Genomic DNA, 22,869 nt, shown 5'->3' with positions numbered 1-22,869 from the left:
GGAGCACAGGTAAAAACGCTCGTCTGTAAGAGCCCTAAGTTTGCTTATATTGCTAACGATACAGGTATGGGATCTATTATCTGTAAACCAGTTATCCAGAAAGTTCTGAATAACGGAAACGCCTTTTCCTATAGACTCCATTTTATCCAAATAACCCAAATTTTTAAAAATTATTTCATTTTTTTTGTAATAATAAAACAGTAGCTTGTACTTGATACCAAATAAGATATAATTAATCCTTATTGGAGGCCAAACCAGCCTATTGGGTTTTTGTTTATATGAAACCCAGTAGACTTAGGGTATGAAGATCCAAATTACAGAAAGATCCGTTATCCAGAAAACCATAGGTCCTGAGCGTTCTGGATAACAGGTCCTGTACCTGTATATTGACTGTAAGAGTAGAGCTGCCCTGTACTACAGGAGTTCTAGGGCCAAATGTGTCCATCCAAGGTGTTTTATGGTGATTAATCGGCCTAAATTTGTGACATCTTTATCAGCCATTGAAAATGCTTAAATATATCTTGGAAAGTTGATTAGAATTAGATTTTTCTTCATCGTGCGAAATGGATAAAATAACACATATAATTACCCATATACTGTAAGTATAGAAAATCTCTGCTGCCGACAAAAACACGTGTTGGTCTTTCCCAGGGTGCACTGCCCCAGTGCTGGAATATTGCGTGTTTATGGGTACTATACATATACACGCAGTAGGAACTATTACCAAGCACCCATAAACTGAAGGGTGACACATTTTTGAATAACTGGAATTCCACTATTTTTTGGCACAGACTGCGGCACTCCATGTGAGTGATTTTGGCGACAAGCCCTACAGCGTGTTTTTGTTGTACCATGTAAGACACATGAAGAAACACTTTAACTTTTGTGCAATGGGAAATGGTTCAATATTTAATTCAATTAATTGCTCTTAAATAAGATCTATGTTTATGGTAAGTTCTCTATAAAGACTATTTCTCCCCCCCTCAGACAGGATCAGTTGGCTGCCTATTGTGCATATAAGGCATGGGGTCAGCCTCTGATATACTAAGACCAATAGGAGGTCAGTGAATGTTGGGGTAACAGATCCTTGTAATTGAAGACAGGCCAGAAGAAGGTTGTAATGATAGAGATATGATAGCACAGTCAGCTCCAGCCAGGGAACTATTACAAGTGGTTTTCTTTATCCGAGAGTTACTCAGTGCCAACTGGCAAGTGATCTGATTTTCGGAGCACTTGTTCCAACTCATTATCCCAAGCACATGTGTGAATTAGCTTCTATTACATTTCACAAAAACTATGAAATCAAGGTTTTCTATGTTTTGGGCTTGTTTAAACCAGTGGATTTTAGCCTTTTTGAGCTTAGGCCTCTCTTTGTTTTCATATATTAGTCACGGCCCCTTTTTGCTTGTAATAAGGTTACAGATATTTGAAATAATTATGCTATCAATTGTCCTGCCACAGAAGGGTCCAACCCAAATTCCATTCTCAGTGCTCTTTAGTCCGGGTTTTTAATACCCGGACTAGGAATGTTGTCCTAATTATATTATAATTCGCAAAAACATTCGCCGGCAGCAAAACACAGAAATTCTCTGAGAATCCATGCCTTGGGAATTTATTTACTCATCACTAGAGCTGACCTTCTCATAATTCAGAACTATCTGGATAACAGGTTTTCGGATAATGGATCCCATGCCTGTACTTCTAATAGTGACCCTGTAGCTAAGCAGTAAGTATTTAGAAAGCTTGCGTCTGTGAAGTTTGTAGGTGGATATATTTCAAAGGAAGCTGCTTTATAATTTAGAAGGAAAATGCAAAAAGATGGCTACAATGAATGGGGTATGAATTTAAATTCAGAATGCACTAATTAAATATAAGTATAAGAATGCTGAAATTAAATATAAGAATGCTGACAAAATCCAAAAGTTCTCATTACTTTTCACAAGTAGCCCCAACGGAGAAGGAGGGGCAGAACGAAAGCAATTATTCGACCAATTTAGCACATTAATCAGTGTAAATGAATTTAATCAATAGGGCCCTTACCTCTCCCTAATGAAGCTATTTGATTGTATTTAATTAGACAGGGAGGAACATTCACAGTCCCTTGGCTGGAGCTTTCATGAGTAATTTTACATCTAAGAAGTGACATTGACCTGAAATTGGCACATACTGTAGACTCTTTGCCTGGTGTGAGGAAAGTGCCCATAATTGCTTCCATTGTTTCTAATGTGAATGAACAATAGGACTCTGGTTTGTTAAAGGGGGTTGTTAACTGTTAGTATAATGTAGAGAGGGATATTCTGAGACAATTTGCAATTGGTTTTCATTTTTTATTATTTGTGTTTTTTGAGTTATTTAGCTTTTTGTTCAGCAGCTCTCCAGTTTGTAATTTCAGCCATCTGGTTGCTACGGCCAAAATTCCCCTAGCAACCATGCATTGATTTGTATAAGAGACTGGAATAGGAATAGGAGAGGCCTGAATAGAAAGATGAGGAATAAAAAGTAGCAATAACAATACATTTGTAGACTTACAGAGCATTTGCTTTTTATATGGGGTCAGTGACCCCTATTTGAAAGCTGGAAAGAGTCAGGGGAAAAGGGCAAATAATTATAAAACTATAAAAAAATAAATAATGAAAACCAATGGAAAAGTTGCTTAGAATTGGCCATTCTATAACATACTAAGGGGGTTATGTATCATAGTCCGAATGCCAAAAACCCCAAAAAATTGTGTTTCATACTATAAAAAAACTAGATTTTTTTCAGGATTTATTATACCCCGAGGATGGAAAAAGTCAGAATCTGAAAAATCTGGCATCTGAGACCTGCCGAGGTTGTATATAAGTTAATGGGAGAGGTCTCAAAGATATCTGCACTGGGTTTTGTGCAATAATCCAAAGATTTTGTGTTTTTTTCACAATAATTTAGTTTTCAGGTGGAAAATCCGGAAAAAAAATGTTTACGATTTTTTCCCGCATAGGAAATATTTGGGAAAATGTATTGATAAAAAACCTATGCAGATTTGGTCGGAGTATTTTTCAGAAAATAATGAGATAAATTTGGACTTTGATAAATGGGTCTCCACAAGTTTACTTAAAGGTGAAGCACCCCTTTAAACACCTTTTTTTTTTTTATAAAAGCTTTTTTTAAACACCCATCTGGGCCAGGTGCCTTTTTAAATGTTGGAATTTAATAGCAGAGCAGAGATGAATTTTCCTGAAAACTGGGGGTCAAGCTCACTGTTGTGGTTTGGGCTTAGAGCAATACAACCCATGTGGCAATTTCACTTGATCCAGAAGCAACAGTAGTCATACCTCCCAACTGTCCCGTTTTTAGAATGGACAGTCCCTCTTTTGACAGCTCAACCCACAGTCCCTCGTTTGTTCTGGAAAGTCCCGTTTTTCTCTGCACTGAACAGCCAGAAAAAAAAACACACGTTTCTAACTTAATTGGCGTTTGGCAGAGAGCCCAGAACAGCCACAGATACTTTTGTATCAATTTCGAGATAAGCAAATAAGTAATTGTAACAATATAAGATAACAGGTCTCTTGGGAAATGTTAGACTCACAGCTTAAAGGGCACCAATCATGACCAAAATCATTTACTAAGTAAATACACTATGTGAAAATTCAAGAAATCCGATTTTTAAAACAGTTAGAATTGTTTGTATAATGTAAATGATCAGCTCACTATTCCTTCTGCAAGATCTCCCCTATCTCCCCTGCAGTTCTAGCTGAGGCAGCCATCTTGGATTTCACTGGCTCCTCCTACCTATATCTTCCCAGCCAACTGTAGCTCTGAAATCTCGCACATGCTCAGTTGAAATTCCTTGTTGCTTATCAACCCTTCTAAGCTATTTTCAAATCAGCCAAACCTGTGTGTTAGCTGCTGTTCAGTAGTGCTGCCACCTGCTGGAAGTTACTGTGTGCCCTTTATTTGCATAATGACTTTACCAGCAGGGGACAAGATAGGGAAATCTCCTGATACTTCTAGTGGAGGAGTTTACTTAAACAAGGCATTCTGGGTAGAATACTCAAAGCAGTGTTACAATCTGAGCATGCTCCTGAAATTTGCATATTAGAGTCTCTGTTATAGTCACAGTATGGCCTCCCTCAGTGAAAGAACCCATTTGACAAAGTAAGGGATTTTTTTTCCAAAAAAATATATATGTAGTTTGATTAAAATGTGTTTAGCTTGTACTGGTCAGATTGTTAATATGTGTTTGATTTTGGCTGTGATAGGTGCCCTTTAAAGGGCAATTAACCTTCACTAGCAAAACTGTAATAACTGGAAAAAAAACCACAGAAATATGTTCAAACTTTCATAACCTGCCAAATTTTGGAAAACGAACATGGTAATTAGGGGCGTGATCAAAAATGTTCTCCTTGCAACTTTTTTGTCCCTCTTTTTATTTCCAAAATGTTGGGAGGTGTGTTTTTGTGCATTTGATTGAGACAATTTGCTCTGGGTGACATCCCATAGGCTTTGTGTCGTTAATTGTTATTGTTTGTGTTCACTGTACCAGTTTTCCATGGTTCATTACATAAAAGCTTTCTCACCTCAAAGTTTGGTTGATTTTTAAAGGGTTCTCTTTCATAAAATAAATTGCTTCCAATTTTTTTTTTCTAACATCATTCTGTCACACATCCCCCCCAGAATGAAAGTGAAACCAAAACATTTACACTGCAGATATTGCAGAGGCCATTTTAACGCTGTGCTGGCTGGTTCTGAGAAGGAGTGAGAGCAAACACTGAGCTGCTTGGGCTGGAAGGCACCTCTTGGCTGAAATTAAAAAGGTAGGAGATACATTAGAGGACACATTTTATGAGTATTTCTATTTGGGAAGCATTTTTATTGGCTCCTGTGAGGTACAGAACTTACCATGACCAGAAATTAGAGGCAATTTAGGTACAAACAAATTCTAAAGGTTTGTTGTATTTTAGCCCATGTGCCTTGTGAGTGTTCTATGTTGTTCCTTGATAACTTATATAGATCATTAGATAATATTATATTATATACAGAAATGTTCTCATGATGAATAGATATAGGTTTTATTCTGAGAGGGTGATGTATTGCTATACTGGTCCGGTTTTCTCGAAGGTGCCATTAAACAACTACAGGATCAGAGCAAATACTGTTTCTCTGCCTCTGTTTATCTGGAGCCTCTCAGCCTGATACTTAGTACAGGTAGGGGATCCGTTATCCGGAAACCCGATATCCAGAAAGATCTAAATTACGAAAAGGCCGTCTCCCATAGACTCTATTTTATCCAAATAATTCAATTTTTCAAAAACGATTTCCTTTTTCTCTGTAATAATAAAACAGTAGCTTGTACTTGATCCCCACTAAGATATAATTAATCCTTATAATCCTTATTATTTAATGTTTACATGTTTTTTTAGTAGACTTAAGCATTCCAGATAACAGGTCCCATGCCTGTAGTTTCACTTTCATTCTGGGCTGAACCCCACCCTTATGTTTTTTCACTTATTTTTTTGTTCCCCATATTAGAAAATACAACCTTTTCTAACAAAATATACATACACCACTTAGGGGGACACAGGGAACAATGGGGTTATGCTCCATCCTCCGGAGGCAGGACACTTGAATATTAATTTAAGTGGAAGTGGCCATCAGGGTTACCCCCCCACACACCTGTGTCCCCCTTTCCAAAAATCTTGTTTTCGGTCATTTTAGGGGGACACAGGGCTTATATTCAAGTGTCCTGCCTCCGAAGGACTTAACCCCATCGTTCCCTGTGTCCCCTTTTCGACTACAGAGAAACAGATTTAACGGTGAGTAACAAAAATCTTGCTTTCTGATGTACAGTATCTCTCACACAGGCGCATGTAGGCGCCGAACGCAGGAAAAATGCAGCATGTTGCGTCTCAACCTGCGTTTGGCGCCTACACGCACCTGTGTGAGTACAGCCCCATTGGAAAAAATGTAATGCGTCTATTCCTGCGCTCCCCTGCGGCTGAACGCAGAAAAACTGAACGCAGGGAAAAACGCTCGTGAGTAAGAGCCCTAATACCTTAAGACGGCTAAAAATAATGTATACCATTATTTTCTAAATAATCCACACATGTTATTTCCCATTATTTATGAATACATTTTCCTGAAAAATCGGCCAAAAATTCGAATCATTTGAATTTTTTGGATTTTCCACCCTAAAAATCGCATTTTTTTTTATTTTTGCCTGAAAACCACAAAATCTTCGGATTTTTGCAAGAAACCCAGTGCAGATCAGGATATTTTTGGGACTTCTTGCACTGACTTATATACAACCTCGGAAGGTCTGAGATGCTGGATTTTTTGATTCAGACTTTTTCCATCCTCGTAGTATAATAAATCCAGAAAGTTGTGAGCTTTTTTTTCACCAAAAAATTGGATTTTATAGTAAAAAAAACCTAAAATTCTTCAAGTTTTTAGCATTAAGACTTAAATAAATAACCCCCTGAAAGAACCCAATAGGCTGGTTTTACCTCCTATAAGGATTAATTATATATTAGTTAGGACTGTTTTATTATTACAGAGAAAAAGGGTAACTATTTCTAGAAATTTGGATTATTTGGATAAAATGGAGTCTATATCAGATGGCATTTAGGTAATTTAGAGCTTTCTGAATAATGGGTTTCTTGACAGAAACAGATGCTTTACCTGTATCTCTGTGTTCTTGCAGGGACCCTAACTGGAAACATGCTGTTTTCTTTTCTAATATCGGTCTTGCTGGTCGGTGCAGCATTATGTAAGTATAACATTTCTATATGTATCATCAATTTGTCATAATAGTATTTTTCATATTTTATATTCTATAAAAGTTCTCATTTATAGAAAAAATGAATATCAACTCTAATGAACAAACAAATACCTAATACTACATTTTATAACTGACGAATGTCATATTTACAGTGCTGAACCTGGGGGAGTGTGTAAAGGCTGAACTCACTCTCCCTGAAAAGAAGAAAACTGTTATAATATGTGGCTAACCATAACACAGAGGGTTGTAAAGAAACCACATGGGCAACTTTCAGTCACACAATATTTGAACATTAATTTAAATGCAATTATTTATAAATGGTGGCACTACTATGCATAGCGTAAGCAACCTCACTTGTGACACATAGGGACAGATATGTCAAGGGTCGAAGTGAAAATTCGAATTAAAAAAATTTGCATTTCAAACTAATTTTTGTGTTCTTCAATTCAATTTGAATTTGAAAAAAAATTTGAAAATTTGAATATCGAAATTTATCATGTACTGTCTCTTTAAAAATTCGACTTTGCCCATTCGCCATCTAAAACCTGCTGAATTGCTGTTTTAGCCTATGGGGAACCTCCTAGAACCTATTTGGAGTCAATTGGTGCACTTTAAAAAAAAAAATAAGTTTTTTTTTTTGGAAATGTGCTGTTACTTTGATTCGTATGATTCGAATTTGAATAAAAACAGCTTATTCACCCAGAAAAAAACTTAGATTTTTTGATAAATTTCATTGGGTCTTTTTTTTTTATTCAAATTTTGAAGTTATGTGAGTTCCTATTACTTTGAAATTCGATACATCTGCCCCATAGGTAGTTATTTATTAAAGTCAAAATGCCAAAAACTTGAAAAATTTAAAAATTTACAATAAAATCTCGATTTTTAGTGGAAAAACAACTCAAATTTTTCTAGATTTATCATACCCCAAGGATGCAAAAAGTCCGAATCTGAAAATCTGCCATCTCAGACCTGCTAAGGTTGTATATAAGTTAATGGCAGAGGTCCTATCCTATTTGGAAGTTCCTGTGGTCTGTGCTGGATTTAGGGAGAAAATCCAACTATATTGAGCTTTTCTAGCAAAAATGAAAAAAATATGCACGATTCGGATTTTCACCAATCCAATAAAGTCAAGCTTTTTAATCGGACAAGTTAGGGAGGAACTCCACAATGCGTTTGGTGCCGACACGTCACCATGCGACAAAACACATGCAACATGTCAGATGTTGCGCAGAAACAGAAAGTGAAGGAGAATCGCATGTAAGATCTACATTTATCTGACTGTCGGATGAAAATGCAGTTGGATAAATGTAGCTCCTACATGCGATTCTCCTTCACTTCCTGTTTCTGCGCAACATCCGACACTTCGCATGCGGTTTGTCACATGGCGACGTGTAGGCAGCAAACGCATCCATGGAGTTCCTCCGTTAATCTCAGCATCAGCTATAGAAAAGCTTTATAAGAAGTAATAAGGGATAAAATACTTGAATACATTGCAAATAGATATTGCCAGAATTAGAATTAATTAATTGCCTTTTAGGAGCAGAGGCCTGGATACTAGGGTGGCAGTGGATAGGATCTACCTAGACTTGAATAAGGAATATTAGCCAGAACAATAGTATTTGTAAAGACAGTGGCAGAAACTTTGTAAATTAAGTTCAGTGTTGATAAATGCAAGATTATGTGCCTGGGTACAGCATTTATCCATGTTATACACTAAATGATCATTTTTTTGTAAATAACATAATCTGTGCATCTCTAGGTAGTAGATAAGTAATAAAGTTCTGTCTTGCATAAAAAAAGAGCAACAACTTGAGGGATGGAAACATAATTTTGCCTCTTTACAGGTCACTGGTATGTATCGGGGCAGTTTTGGCCTCCAGTCCTTAAAGGGATACTGTTATGGGATAAATTTTTTTTAAAAAATGAATCAGTTAATAGTGCTGTTCCAGCAGAATTCTGCACTGAAATCCATTTTTCAAAAAACCGATTTTTTTATTTTCAATTTTGAAATCTGACATGGGGCCTGACATGGGGCTAGACATTTTGTCAATTTCCCAGCTGCCCCCAGTCATGTGACTTGTGCTCTGATAAACTTCAATCACTCTTTACTGCTGTACTGCAAGTTGGAATGATATCACCCCCCTCCCTTTCCCACACAGCAGCCAAACAAAAGAACAATGGGAAGGTAACCAGATAACAGCTCCCTAACACAAGATAACAGCTGCCTGGTAGATCTAAGAACAACACTCAATAGTAAAAACCCATGTCCCACTGAGACACATTCAGTTATACTGAGAAGGAAAAACAGCAGCCTGCCAGAAAGCATTTCTCTCCTAAAGTGCAGGCACAAGTCACATGACCAGGGGCAGCTGGGAAATTGACAAAATGTCTAGCCCCATGTCAGATTTCAAAATTGAATTTTAAAAAATCTGTTTGCTCTTTTGAGAAATGGATTTCAGTGCAGAATTCTGCTGGAGCAGCACTATTAACTGATTCATTTTGAAAAAAACATGTTTTCCGATGACAGGATCCCTTTAAGAAGGATATACATGAGCTGGAGAGAGTGCAGATATGGGCAACTAAACTCGTTAGAGGGAGGAAAGACTTTAGTTATGATTGTAGACTGTCAAGGTTTAGAAAATGATTTATAAACACACACATGATTTGGAGAGGCTGTACTTGATAGACCTTATGAACGTTTGGCTTTTTTCAACCCAAACCAACTATCTAACCATGTAACCAAATACAGTGTCTTTTTACTTTTTGCAGTACTTTGGATTGGACAGCGTCTACTACCATTGTTATTATTGACCCTTCTGGTCGGCGCAGCCTTATGTAAGTATAACATTTCCCTGAATGTTAGTGTGAGTCTTACCTCAATTCATTATTACAGAGTAATAGACAAACCTGTCATGGAAGGGTATTGAATATTTATTATTCTCTATGTGTATTGTACATACAATATATACTGAATACACACCAATTTGGTAACCCTGAGGTTTTATTTCTCCCATAGACTCAATGGCTTCCTTTTTCTCTGTAATAATAAAACAGTATATTGTACTTGATCCCTTCTGGATAACAGGTCCCATACCTGTATAGATTATAGATTCTCAGCAAAGGTGTAACAGCCTGGTGGTCATAAAGAATCTAAGGGGCCGATTTGCTAACATTTGGATTTCTTTTTTTTTTTTTTTTTTGTTACAAATCAAATATTTTTCTCTAAAAATGTGTTTTTGTGAAAATGTCTCTAAAAACTAAAAAAACTTTAGATTTATTGACCGCAAAGAACTCTAATAAAAACCTCATCAAGTAAAAGAAGTCGAGGTTCCATAGAAGTCAATGAGAGCTGCACTGATCCAATTGGAAGTTGTTTTTTTAGACTTTTAGGGGCAGATTTACTAAGCTCCAGTGAATGAAAAAATATTCGAACTTCGAAGTAATTTTTTTGGGTACTTCGACCATCGAATTGGTCAAATTCGATCGAATTCGAAGTAAAAATCGTTCGACCATTCGATAATCAAAGTACTGTCTCTTTAAAAAAAACTTTGACTTCATACTTCGCCACTTTAAAGTTTTTTTTGGTCGAATAAAAATCCTTTGATCGATTGCTTAAAATCGTTCGAACGATTTTTATGTGATTGTACGATCGAAGCTTTTGAGCTAAAATCCTTCAAATTCGAAGGATTTTACTTTGAGGGTCGAATTCGAGGTTTTTTAACCCTCGAAATTTGACCCTTGATAAAACCTTTGAGTTTTTCAGATTTTCTTTTTTTTGCCAGACATTGCCAGACCTACTTTTAGACTGACTTTTCTGATCCCTGAATCTGATAAGAATCTGTTGATAGTAAATCTTTGCCATTCTAATACACGGTGTCTCTTTGATCTCGCAGACGGTCTAACTGGAAAGATTCTACTGGGATTGTTAATAGTGACCCTTTTGGCCGGCTCAGAATTATGTAAGTATAACATTTCCCTAATACTCATGAGTACAATGAGTGTTGGCACATTTCATCTGTGCGATAAAAAACTGTCCACGAAGCCTGTCATTGTAGTGTATTAAAGGAGAAACAAACCCTTAATAAAAAAAACCCCTACCCTACATAGACCCCCATCCCTCCTATCCCCCAGTCTACCCCAGGCAAATGCCCTTCACTCTTTACTTACCCCTCGGTGCAGATTCTGTCCAGCAGAATTCACGGGTGCCATCTTTAAGCCCCTCGGTAATATTCGGAATGAGACCAGCGCTTCGTCAAGCTTCGTGAGTTTTGGCGCATGCGCAGTTGTCGCAAAACAGAAAATTACTCTGACTGCGGAAACGCCGCTTTGCTGGACTCATTCCGAAGATTATCGAAGAAGATGGCTGCTATGAACTCCGCTGGACATAATCTGTACGGAGGGGTAAGTAAACAGTTAGTGGAATTTGCCCAGGGGCAGCTAGGCTGGGGGAGGGGAGGGAGGGGTCTGTGTAGAATAGGGGGGTAGAGGTTTTTTATTTATTAAGGGTTTGTTTCTCCTTTAAATGAATTTAAATTTCTCTATGTATGCTTTATAAAATAATAGGTATGCACTGGATCAGTTTTTAGATAAATATCATATTTTCCACAAATGATTTGCCTGAATCGAATCCTGAAATCAAATTATACCTCAGAAAATTTATTAATAACATAAACAACTGTATTTCTTGGAAGGAAGTTGAACAAATTAACTTAAAAAAGGATTGCCAGCACATGCTTGGGGCTGTTGCCATTTACTGAGCATATAAAAGTTGTCTGATTTGGTAATTCAGATTCACATTACATGGCAAGTGCTGTAGCATCATCTTCTATGACAGATGTAACCTCACTTACTGCTCATGGTTTAATCATTTCCCACAAACAATGGCTGCTGGCACTTAAAATCCAAAATGGGGAGCTGCTGGAGGCAACTTTGAAGGCCTGGATCACAGACCCTTTAGGACCATTGTTAGTGTTGGGCGAATTCATTCTGCAGGCACGAATTCCCGTGATTCGCCGCTGGCGAATAAATAAAACCGCGAAAACTGGTGAATTTTTCGCCATGTCGCGAATTTCCCAGGAAATTTGCAAATTTTTCAGCGAAGCAAAACGCCCCAAATTCGCCCATCACTAACCATTGTCACTTAGAGCAGGGGTCCCCAACCTTTGTTTCCCGTGAGCCACATTCAAAATGAAAAAGAGTTGGGGAGCAATGGAAGCCTAAAAGGTTCCTGGGGTGACAAATAAGGGCTGTTATTGCCTATTTCTTAGCCCCTATGTGGACTGGCAGCTACAGGAGGTTTTGTTTGGCAGTACATCTGGTTTTTATTCAACCAAAATTTGCCCCCAAGCCTTGAAATTCAAAAATAATCACCTGCTTTGAGGCCCTTGGGTGCAATATCCATTGGGTTGGTGAGTGACATGAAGGGTGCTAAATGGCAGAGCTCTCGTGCACTCCTTCAGCTAGATCATTGGATTATTACAATCCATCATTAATAAAGGGGGAAAAATCATTGTCATTTTGGGTTTAGCAATTGAAATATTGGGGCTCACCAGCATTAACGTTCTGGATTAAACTATTGAGTGTTTTGCAATTGTGTTTTAAAACTCATTCAGTTTATTACTGTGTTATATCCCTTGTTTCCCCAACCACTTGCCATTTACTAATTGGTTTACAGGATAGTGATGGGCGAATTTCTCCCGTTTCGCTATGCCGGAAAATTTGAGAATTTACGGCGAAATTAATCAATGTGCGTCTATTAATTGTCGTCAACTTCAAAAAACTTTTTGGCGCTGGCGAATCATCGCTGCAGTTTGGCTGATTTATTCACCAGCAGCGAAACGAGGAAATTCACAGCAAATTCGCCCATCACTATTACAGAACGTTACGTTTAATTGGATCTACGAATCTGTTCATAGGGAAGTGCAATGGAAGTTCCCATTCTAATACACAGTGTCTATTTGCTCTTGCAGATCGTCAGCGTGACACTTTAATAAAAGCAATAACCACTCAGGTCGAAAAACTGGGTTGTAAGTATAATGTTTTCCTAAAACTGAAAGTACAGTGAGGGGCAGATATATCAAGGGTCGGAAGTGAAAATTTGAAGTAAACAATTTAGAATTTCGAGCTATTTTTGTGTAATTCAACTATTGAATAGGCCAAAATTCTTTTTGAATTTGAGAAAAATTAGACTATTCCAATATCAAAACTTATCATGTACTGTCTCTTTAAAACTTCGACTTCAACCATTCGCCACCTAAAACCTGCCGAATTGCTGTTTTAGCCTATGGGGACCTCCTAGAACCCATTTGGAGTAATTTGGAGGACTTTGAAAAATCCAAGTTTTTTGGGGCAAATACTTTGTTTTGAATTTAATCAAGTGCGCTTTTTTATTTCTTAAATAAATCTTGATTCGTCTTTTTTAATTAGATTTTCGAAGTTGTGGGAGCATATAGTTCTCTATGGGGCATATATATAGTTCTCTATTTATCAAGGGTCGAATTGAAAATTCGAATTTTCAAAAAATTTTAAAGGTCAAAACAGTAAAATTAAACTATGTAGTTATCCAAATTTGATTCGAGTTTTTTTAAAAAAAATTCAAATTTGATTTTTGAGATTTATCATACTCTGGCCCTTTAAGAATTCGACTATTCGCCACCTAAAACCTGGGAAAACGGGAGATGTCCAGGGATCAATTTGGAGATGTTTACAGACTTCCTGACAATCATGTTTTTTCTGAGAATTCGATTAGAATTTTTCAGTTGTTTAAAATGAAAAATTAAAAAATTTGATTATAATAATACATTTCGATTAGTCGAATTTCAAATTGATGGGAGTTTAAAAAAACTCCCATGAATTCAAAATTTAACCCTTGTATACGGAAGTTCTCTTTTATAGAATAAATGGGAAAAATAATCTAAAAAAAACAACATATATATAATTCTAGAATTTTAATGATTTTTTTTTTTTTTTTTTTTAAATGACAGTCCAAGAAAGTATTGTATTGTGGATTTAATAAATGTATTTGCAATAATCCTTTATATAAGGGACAAACTGACCTTGAAAATCATATACAGGTATGGGACCCGTTATCCAGAATGTTCGAAACCTGGGGTCTTCCAAAGAGTTTTCAGCAGGCGGAAGTGGGAAGATTCTTATACCACTGTTAGCAGCTCTGCTCGGTGCAGGATTATGTAAGTACAGTATAGACAATTCGCTAAAAGTCAAGGGTACAGGTGAAGGCCTTTTTATCAAAGGTCAGATGGTGGGTTTTTTTGTGGTTTTAGAGGTTTTTGAATCCACTAGTGATGGGCGAATTTGTCCCGTTTCGTTTAGTGGAAAAATGCACGAATTTCCTGCAAAATTTACGCCGGTGAATTATGTGCGGCAGTTTCACGCATTTATTCGCCGACGGCAAAACACGGACATTCACTGCGAATTTGCACCTGCCGAATTTATTCGCCCATCACTAGAATCCACAACTAGACTGACAAACTCTAAAACTACGTATGCCATGACATTCATTAAAAAAGGAGAATAAAAAAAAGTATGAATGGAAAATGATGCGCAAAAAATAAGAATACCTCAAAAACCTCATTCCTAGTGAAATAAACACTCAATAGAGTTCTGCTCAAAATCAATTCTTGAGACCTGGACCCACAATCCACAGTCTGCAACCCAGACTGCAACCCGCATATTAACCTGTTTGGATCCGCTACCCAAGCCAACCTGGAGCTGCTTTATCAGAGACCCAGACTGCAACCAACACATTTACCCACTTGGATCTGCTACACAACTCAACCTGCAACTGCTTCATCTGCGACCCAGACTGCAACCTGCATATTGTTTTTGCTTAAATGCGCTACCCAACAGGCCTGCAACTGCTTTATCTGCGACCCAGACTGCAACCCACATATATTGCCACTTGGATCCGCTAGACAACCCGGCCTGCAACTACCTTATCTGCGACCCAGACTGCAGCCCGCATATCATCATCATCATCATCTATTTATATAGCATATGTGCACAATTGGATCCGCTACGCAACCAAACCTGCAACTGCCTTATCAGGAACCCCATCTGCAACCTGCTGACCACCATTAAACAGGAAGTGCTGTTTGTCACGGCCGGCACCCAATACCAGAACAAATGCTTAAGACCCTAGTCTCGGCTTCACCAGTAGTGTGACCACCGTTGGGCTTCGGGAGGAGCCCTCAGCTTAATTGGGTGCCACCTGGACTTAACGAGGGGTACAAGGCGAGGTGTTCTGGCTGGCAAAGGGGCACGACCGGATAGCAAGAGTCTTTGGGCAGAAGGTCAAGGACAAGGCGTCAGGTGGAAACGGAAACAGGACAGGCGGATAACAGAATAGTCGGCAGGCAAGGGGTCAAAACCAGATAATCAGACAGACTGGATAAGGCAGAAGGATGGACAGACAGGCTGGGTCGAGGCAGGCGGATATCAGAATCGTCAGGCAGGCAAGGGTCAAACCAGGTTGTCAATCAAAGGGTTAAGCAGGAATCGTTGTCGTAGGCAGGCGAGGGTCAGAATACAGAATACAGAGTAGTCAGGAACAGGCAGGGTCAAACACGGATAATCAGTCAGGATAGCAAATACAGGAACAGGTAGCAAAAAGCTCAGGAAACCTCAGGATATGATCCTATAACGGGCACTAGCTACAGGTCTGAATGGGCCTTAAATAGGGAACCAATTGGCGCCAAAACGTGCGCAATTTTGCGCCGTTGCGCGCTGGCGTGATTGCGCCAGCGCGCAACGGCGCGAAATTGCACACGTTTTGCGCCCTGCGCGCCCTAGTAATCCAAGATGGCGCCGGCAAAGGCAGGATAGGAGCCGCGCAGCAGGCGTCCACGCCAAGGACGCGGCGTGGACCCCGCTGCCCACTAGACCACCAGGGTAAGTTTCTTACACTGTTTCTGTAAACTGGAAGTGATGTCATAAGAAGTTGGCGGGGACAGAAAAAAGTTTTAAAAGGACTAAAATATAGATAATATAACATAAGATAAGAAATATAGGTGAGACCCACATCTACCTACACAAGAAAATCCAACCCGCAACCCACAGTGTACCCACTTTTTTAGAGGGTAACCAGTGGGTACCCAACCCGCTACAGGACCCTCAGTAGTCATTAATACACAAAGAATCTGGGTGCTATTTTGGGATAAACTGACAGAGGTCCTGTTGGGAGTTTTTTTGGGGTTTCCCGTGAATTATGTGCCCAATGTTTTAGACGGGGTGAATTCCATGCCTCAGTTTCACTTACTGTGTTGTACCCCGGAGTCATAGGGCTTTTGTTCAGTGGTTTATACATTATTGTTCTTCATCCACTTGGGTTTTGCTAGTTGGGATACAGAATCTCTTCCTATTGTAATAAGAACGACTGTCCCATTCTAATATATAGTATCTCTTTGCTCCTGCAGTTGCTCTAACTGGAAGCCTTCTGACATCATTGTTATCATCAGGATTTCTCCTCGGTGCAGGATTGTGTGAGTATAGCAATTCAATAAAAGCGAGAGATTTTCACACATGCTGATTTGTAGTTGGCTGCTCTCCCTACAGCTGCAATCGATTGCGTTTCTATGAAACGGGTACAACCCTCCAATGCAAAATATAAACAACACAGCAAATACTAGTAACCGCCACTTTCAGCTGGCAAATGCCCTCAGCTTGTCAGGCAAAATGGGAGAGCTGAATTCAATTGGCTGCAAGACTGTGCAGAGTGTTGTTGTGGGGTGAATGTCATGGAAATATGCCTCAATTTCACGTATTATGTTGTATTTCTGGAGTCTTTCGTTTAGTGGTTTATATCATTGTTTTCTGTATAATTGTATGAATCTCTTCCTATTGTAATAACAGAGGCTTTCCTAACAAACAGTATCTTTGCTCCTGCAGTCGGTCTTCTAACACCGTTATTATCTGCCCTTCAGCTTCTATTCTGTTAGTATAACATTTCAGTAAAACTCAGACGTTTTCGCTTGCACATTTTTGAATTTTAAATCTTTTTTTTTTTTTTTTTAAATGTCTTTAATTTAATAATCATAAAAGCTCAAACTACAGTATATAGCAATAAAATGTGCAGATTATTCCCTTTTTATTATATAACCATCTTTTACCTGTGTATAATTATACAGATATGGGATCTGTTATCCAGAATGCTCAAGACCTGGGGTTTTCCAGACAACAGATCTTTCTGTAATTTGGATCTTCATACCTTAAGTCTATTAGAAAATCATATAAACATTAAATAAACCCAATAGGCTGGTTTTGCCTCCAATAAGGATTAATTATATCTTAGTTGGGATCAAGTACAAGCGACTGTTTTATTATTACACAGAAAAAGGAAATCAGTTTTAAAAATTTGATTATTTGGATAAAATGGAGTCTATCAGAGAAGGCCAACCGTAATTTGGAGCTTTCCTGATAATGGGTCCCATTACTGTATGACTATTGTTTAGTAAAACAGATTTTCCCATTCTAACATGCACTGTCTCTTTGCCCATGCAGCTGATCTATGGGAGAAAATGAAAAACATATGGTCAAATTGTAAGAGTCAATTTAGCACAGGATACACAGTAGATAACAGATAAGTACTACTATAGTTTATATAAACAAGCTGCTGTGTAGCCATGGGGGCAGCCATTCAAGCACAGGATACAAAGTAGATAACAGATAAGTACTACTATAGTTTATATAAACAAGCTGCTGTGTAGCCATGGGGACAGCCATTCAAGCACAGGATACACAGTAGATGACAGATAAGTACTACTATAGTTTATATAAACAAGCTGCTGTGTAGCCATGGGGGCAGCCATTCAAGCACAGGATACACAGTAGATAACAGATAAGTACAACTATAGTTTATATAAACAAGCTGCTGTGTAGCCATGGGGGCAGCCATTAAAGCACAGGATACACAGTAGATAACAGATAAGTACTACTATAGTTTATATAAACAAGCTGCTGTGTAGCCATGGGGGCAGCCATTCAAGCACAGGATACACAGTAGATAACAGATAAGTACTACTATAGTTTATATAAACAAGCTGCTGTGTAGCCATGGGGGCAGCCATTCAAGCACAGGATACACAGTAGATAACAGATAAGCTCTGTAGAACATAACGGTGTTATTTGTTATCCACTATTTAACATGTACAATATAGCCTTTTTTCAATTCCCACCATTGCTACAAAGCAGCTTGTTTATTATTGTAGTGTTTCAGGCTGTTTCCGAGGTTGACCGATATCCAAGTCTTCTGCCGATATTGGTCATCTCGTCTTCCACCACACACACACCCAGTATCGTGCGAAAATTTGTTGAGGCCAACAAAGTAATGGCGTTTGCCCTCCCCAACCAGAAGTCGGATCCTCTTGGGCAGCCCCATGAGCACTTTTAAACACTAGCAGAACCTGTTTCCGCTGTGGTTCCAATGCTCATTTACAAGCCTAGTGCCCACAGAGTTCCAGGAGCTTCCTCAATTCGACTGGTTGTAATGGCAGATCCATTGAAGGTTTCCTGGATTCTGGAGCCAATATCACTTTGCTGGAGCCTCACATTCTTACAGCAGCAGACATTTTACCTGGAAAATCAGCTTGCATTTTTCTGGCTGGTAGCACCAGAAAAGAGATACCAGTGGCCCAAGTCAATCTAGATGTTGGAAATGGGACTATTCATCACAAGGTGGGGGTCATGGATCAGCTACCTGCACCAGTATTGGTGGGGAATTCTGTGGGAGACATCCATTGCTGTATTACACCCTCTGGTCCACAAGGACAAGTCACAGCCACACTGGAGACAGTATAACATTTCAGTAAAACTCAGACGTTTTCGCTTGCACATTTTTGAATTTTAAATCTTTTTTTTTTTAAAAATGTCATTAATTTAATGATCATAAAAGCTCAAACTACAGTATATAGCAATAAAATGTGCAGATTATTCCCTTTTTATTATATAACCATCTTTTACCTCTGTATAATTATACAGATATGGGGCCTGTTATCCAGAATGCTCAAGACCTGGGGATTTCCAGACAACAGATCTTTCTGTAATTTGGACCTTCATACCTTAAATCTACTAGAAAATCATATAAACATTAAATAAACCCAATAGGCTGGTTTTGCCTCCAATAAGGATTAATTATATCTTAGTTGGGATCAAGTACAAGCGACTGTTTTATTATTATACAGAAAAAGGAAATCATTTTTAAAAATTTGATTATTTGGATAAAATGGAGTCTATCAGAAAAGGCCGTAATTTGGAGCTTTCCTGATAATGGGTCCCATTACTGTATGACTATTGTTTAGTAAAACAGATTTTCCCATTCTAACATGCACTGTCTCTTTGCCCATGCAGCTAATCTATGGGACAAAATGAAAAACATATGGTCAAATTGTAAGAGTCAATTTAGCAAAATGATGTGTAAGTATAAAATTTCACTAAACTGAGGGGGACAGTGAGTGTGTCGTGGAGGTTTATCACATTCAGATTAAAGCATTCCTTGAACAAACCTGAAAATATCAATTGCTATCTTATTTATGGAAAAAAACTCAATCTGATGTGCAGAATTCTCCTCCAAGTGTCTTGAGCAGGTAATGGAAGACTTATCAGATTCATAGCCAGAATATTGAAGTTGCAGCAGATTAAATCTTTTCACTCCCCAGATAAGGCGTCTGCCCTGGGCCCTTCTAACTACCTCATCCAGCAAGTTGTGTATTAAATTTTTGCAAAAAATATTGTTGGGTATTGTATTGTGTGCCGGAAACATTTTTTGATCAATAATCTTTTCTATGAAGCTCAAGCCATATACATTATAAAAGCTGCAACAACCCATAGAAGCTTATAAGATCTTTCATCATATGAATCGTTTCACAGTACAGACTTTCCCATTCTGATGTCCAGTGTCTTTTATCTTTTGCAGCTGATGTTTGGGATAAAATTAACAACAAATTCTCAAAGCAAATCCAAAAGGTGGACAAAGCATTATGTAAGTATAACATTCTACTAAATTGAGGGTACAGTGAGTGTTGCCTATGGGTAGATACTGAGGAGCCTGTGATGTAGGCCTCTCACTGAACATAGTGAGTGGTGCACAGATTCTGTGGAAAGCATAGGGACTTCATGCCCCAAAATCCATCACTGTAAGGAAAAGTTTTTTATCCTATTAATTGTAGTCACTCTAATTAATTCAATTTTATTACCTTTCTAATTAATTATTCTGCACTATCAACCACTTTATAATTGATGAATCGAATTCTCAAGCAACGTTGCTATTTATAATATTCACAATAATTTAGCTAAGGGTAATTGGTGGCTTATAAACTGTTGAAGCCTGGGCATAAGTATCAATTTTTTGACCTTTAAAATTGAATCACTAAAGGGTTGATATTGCACTGCACTTTATTTAAATTATTAATGATCAACTCTTATAATTGTTTTCCAATGAACTTAATACAACTATAGCACTGCACTTTATATTTATACTTGAGTTTTAAGGTAATTGAATAAGGCCACAAGTTGGCCCATTTTGTGACTACTGTTATTTGAGTGATTAAGTGGGGTACTTTTTTTCTCTTTCTATCTATAAAAATTTTACTGAATGAATCTAGGTCAGACCTCTGCGTTAATACAAGGATAAGAATTGTTTTATTATACAAGGGAATCACTGGTGTGTTTGGAAGTTTCTCCAATTGTAAAGCACTCACCAGATATGGGAAGAGGCCCAGGTGCACCGCCCTGAACCTTCAGCTGGAGGAGTGGATAACCCTATCATGAAAAAGGCAGGCACTTTAAAGGATCAATCTTCCAGACAGACTTATATAGTAGTAGGTATTTTATTCAAGTTACATCAGGATACAGCCTTACAAATTTTGTATCATAAGACACTTAATCATAGAATCTATGATTACAGTAAGTGTCTTATTATATGAAACGCATAAGGCTGTATCCTGATGTACCTAGAATAAACTACCTACTACTTTATAAATCTGTCTGGAAGATTGATCCTTTAAAGTGCCTGCCTTTTTTCATGGTACAGTGAGCATTTCCTCATTTCACTTATAGAGAGGTACTGAGGAGCCTGGGATGTAGGCCTCTCACTGAACATAGTGGGTGGTGCACAGATTCTGTGGAAAGCAGAGGGACGTCATGCCCCAAAATCCATCACTGTAAGGAAAAGTTAAGGCTAAAGGGCAGAATGTGGGAAAGGCGTTAGTCCTTATAAGCCAAGGACCACCAATAGTGTCAACAGCTGCAGAACAGGGGTGACAACTAGTGATGGGCGAATTTATTTGCCAGGCGCGAATTCGCGGCGAATTTGCGCGATTCGCGCCCAGCGAATAAATTTGCGAAACGCCCGCGAAAATTCGCGGTAAAAATTCGCCGGCGTCAAAAACGGGCGCCGGCGTCGAAAAAATGGGCGCCGGCGTAAAAAACGGGCGTCAAAAACGAGACGCCGGTGCCGTTTCGCGAATTTTTCGCCATTTCGCGAATTTCGCGCAAAATTCGCGAATTTTTCGGCGAAGCAAAACAGCGCAAATTCGCCCATCACTAGTGACAACGATCAGTGTCGGACTGGGCCGGTGGGGCTCCTCTACCATAAAGGAATGAACTGCACTCGCAGAATTGGAGATTGGAGGGGTCCCCCGGGGACTGCCAGGAGCCTCTGTGCCCCTGAAGGCTCCAGTCCGGTACAGAAATGAGAACAGGATGGAGCAAGATCAGTGACATGATGAGAAGGGGCTGAGAGGATGAAGACTCTGAGAGTAGGGGTGTAGAACCAGGTCAGAATTAGGCGTGAGCAGGAAGACTGGAGCAGGAGGACTAGAATGAAGACTCTGGAATGCAACAGTGCGAACGTAGAACCAGGTCAAGATACGGTTTGTCAAGACAGACTAAAGCAGAAGGACTGGAGCAGAAGGGCTGAAACGAGGAGCAAGACCAGACAGTGCTAAGAGCAGGAGGGGTGAGAGCACAGGAGCTAGGAAATAGGCCGCAGTGCTCTAACCATAGTTAGTGCTCAAGTACAGGATATGAAGAGGGCTGGGCTTATATAGGGAAAAATCAGCCCTAATTGGGGTAAACCAGGGACCCAGATGAAACACAAATGAGAGCCGGTGGTTTGGGAGAGCAGCCAGGAAGTACCAGGATCAAACCCCAGCAGAGCATGACTATCACTTCACAATGGAACAAGGTGGCTGAGGGCTTGGGTCATTCTGTGAGTTTGGGAAGGTAGTGGTGAACCTGTGACTGCTGGCACAGACAGACTAGCATGGGTTGCTTTCAATATGTGGATTCGGGTAACAAAATATGTATACATTTATAGTTATTTTTCAAAGTTCATATAATATTTTATACTCCAACTGAGTGAGTTTATGTCAAAATGGAGGTGTATTTTCCCTTTAATGGAAAAAACAGCTTCTTAGCAGCTTCTTCATGATGAGAATCTGTCTATAATGCGATTAAACAATGTTTTTCATTCTAATCTCCACACGCCATTGCTCTTACAGCAGGTCCAGTAGGAAAAGCTTTAGAAATGTACACAATTCCCTTTCTGATCTTCGTAGAATTAGGTAAGTAAAACATTTCCCTAAACCAAATCCCAGTTGGATGCCTTTATTCTATTCATAGTGCAATTAAACTGACTCTGCCATTCTAATATACTGTGTCTCTTTGTTAGCAGGCATAATTGTTTATATGATAATATTGCTGGCCATCTCATTATTGTGTAAGTATAACATTTCCCTAAATCTAAAGGGGTCACCCTGAACATTGGCTCATCTCATCTCTAGAGAAGTCTCTGTCCAACAGGCCACTTAATAAATGACACTAATGAACTGTATAAATTGTGTATTTCTATACATACGTAATGGGGTGGTTCATCTGTAAGTATGTTAAAGAATGGTCAATTCAAAGCGACTTTTCAATTGGTCTGTATTATTTATTTTTTATAGTTTTTTTTTATTATTTGCCTTTGTCTTCTGTTTCCAGCTTTCAAATAAGGGTCACTGACCCCATCTAAAAAACAAATGCTCTGTACGGCTACACATATATTGTTATTGCTACTTTTTATTACTCATCCCTCTCCTATTCATATTCCAGTCTCT

The 22,869-nt window shown here is 38.6% G+C and overlaps 1 protein-coding gene across 3 annotated transcripts in view; it reads left to right on the top strand.

Annotated features, from left to right (window-relative positions):
* The first annotated feature begins 4,401 nt into the window (after nt 1-4,401).
* Nucleotides 4,402-22,869, top strand: part of LOC108696906 — a 35,821-nt gene continuing 17,353 nt past the window's right edge. Inside the window, exons 1-11 of one of the 3 annotated variants that reach the window (XM_041569810.1) lie at nt 4,402-4,793; nt 6,680-6,745; nt 9,527-9,592; nt 10,651-10,716; nt 12,727-12,783; nt 13,831-13,947; nt 16,192-16,257; nt 19,121-19,186; nt 19,686-19,751; nt 22,273-22,335; nt 22,443-22,490. In XM_041569810.1, the coding sequence (XP_041425744.1) occupies nt 6,697-6,745; nt 9,527-9,592; nt 10,651-10,716; nt 12,727-12,783; nt 13,831-13,947; nt 16,192-16,257; nt 19,121-19,186; nt 19,686-19,751; nt 22,273-22,335; nt 22,443-22,490 (664 nt within the window). In that variant the 5' untranslated portion in view covers nt 4,402-4,793; nt 6,680-6,696. The remainder of the gene's footprint in view (nt 4,794-6,679; nt 6,746-9,526; nt 9,593-10,650; nt 10,717-12,726; nt 12,784-13,830; nt 13,948-16,191; nt 16,258-19,120; nt 19,187-19,685; nt 19,752-22,272; nt 22,336-22,442; nt 22,491-22,869) is intronic. The other 2 variants (XM_041569809.1, XM_041569808.1) reach the window with 2 other exon arrangements.

Source organism: Xenopus laevis, chromosome 7L (genome assembly GCF_017654675.1).
Source record: "Xenopus laevis strain J_2021 chromosome 7L, Xenopus_laevis_v10.1, whole genome shotgun sequence".
In the NCBI taxonomy this organism is placed as follows: Eukaryota; Metazoa; Chordata; class Amphibia; order Anura; family Pipidae; genus Xenopus; species Xenopus laevis.
Note: the sequence above shows the minus strand (reverse complement) of the source record. Positions and strands in the feature narration are given on the sequence as shown.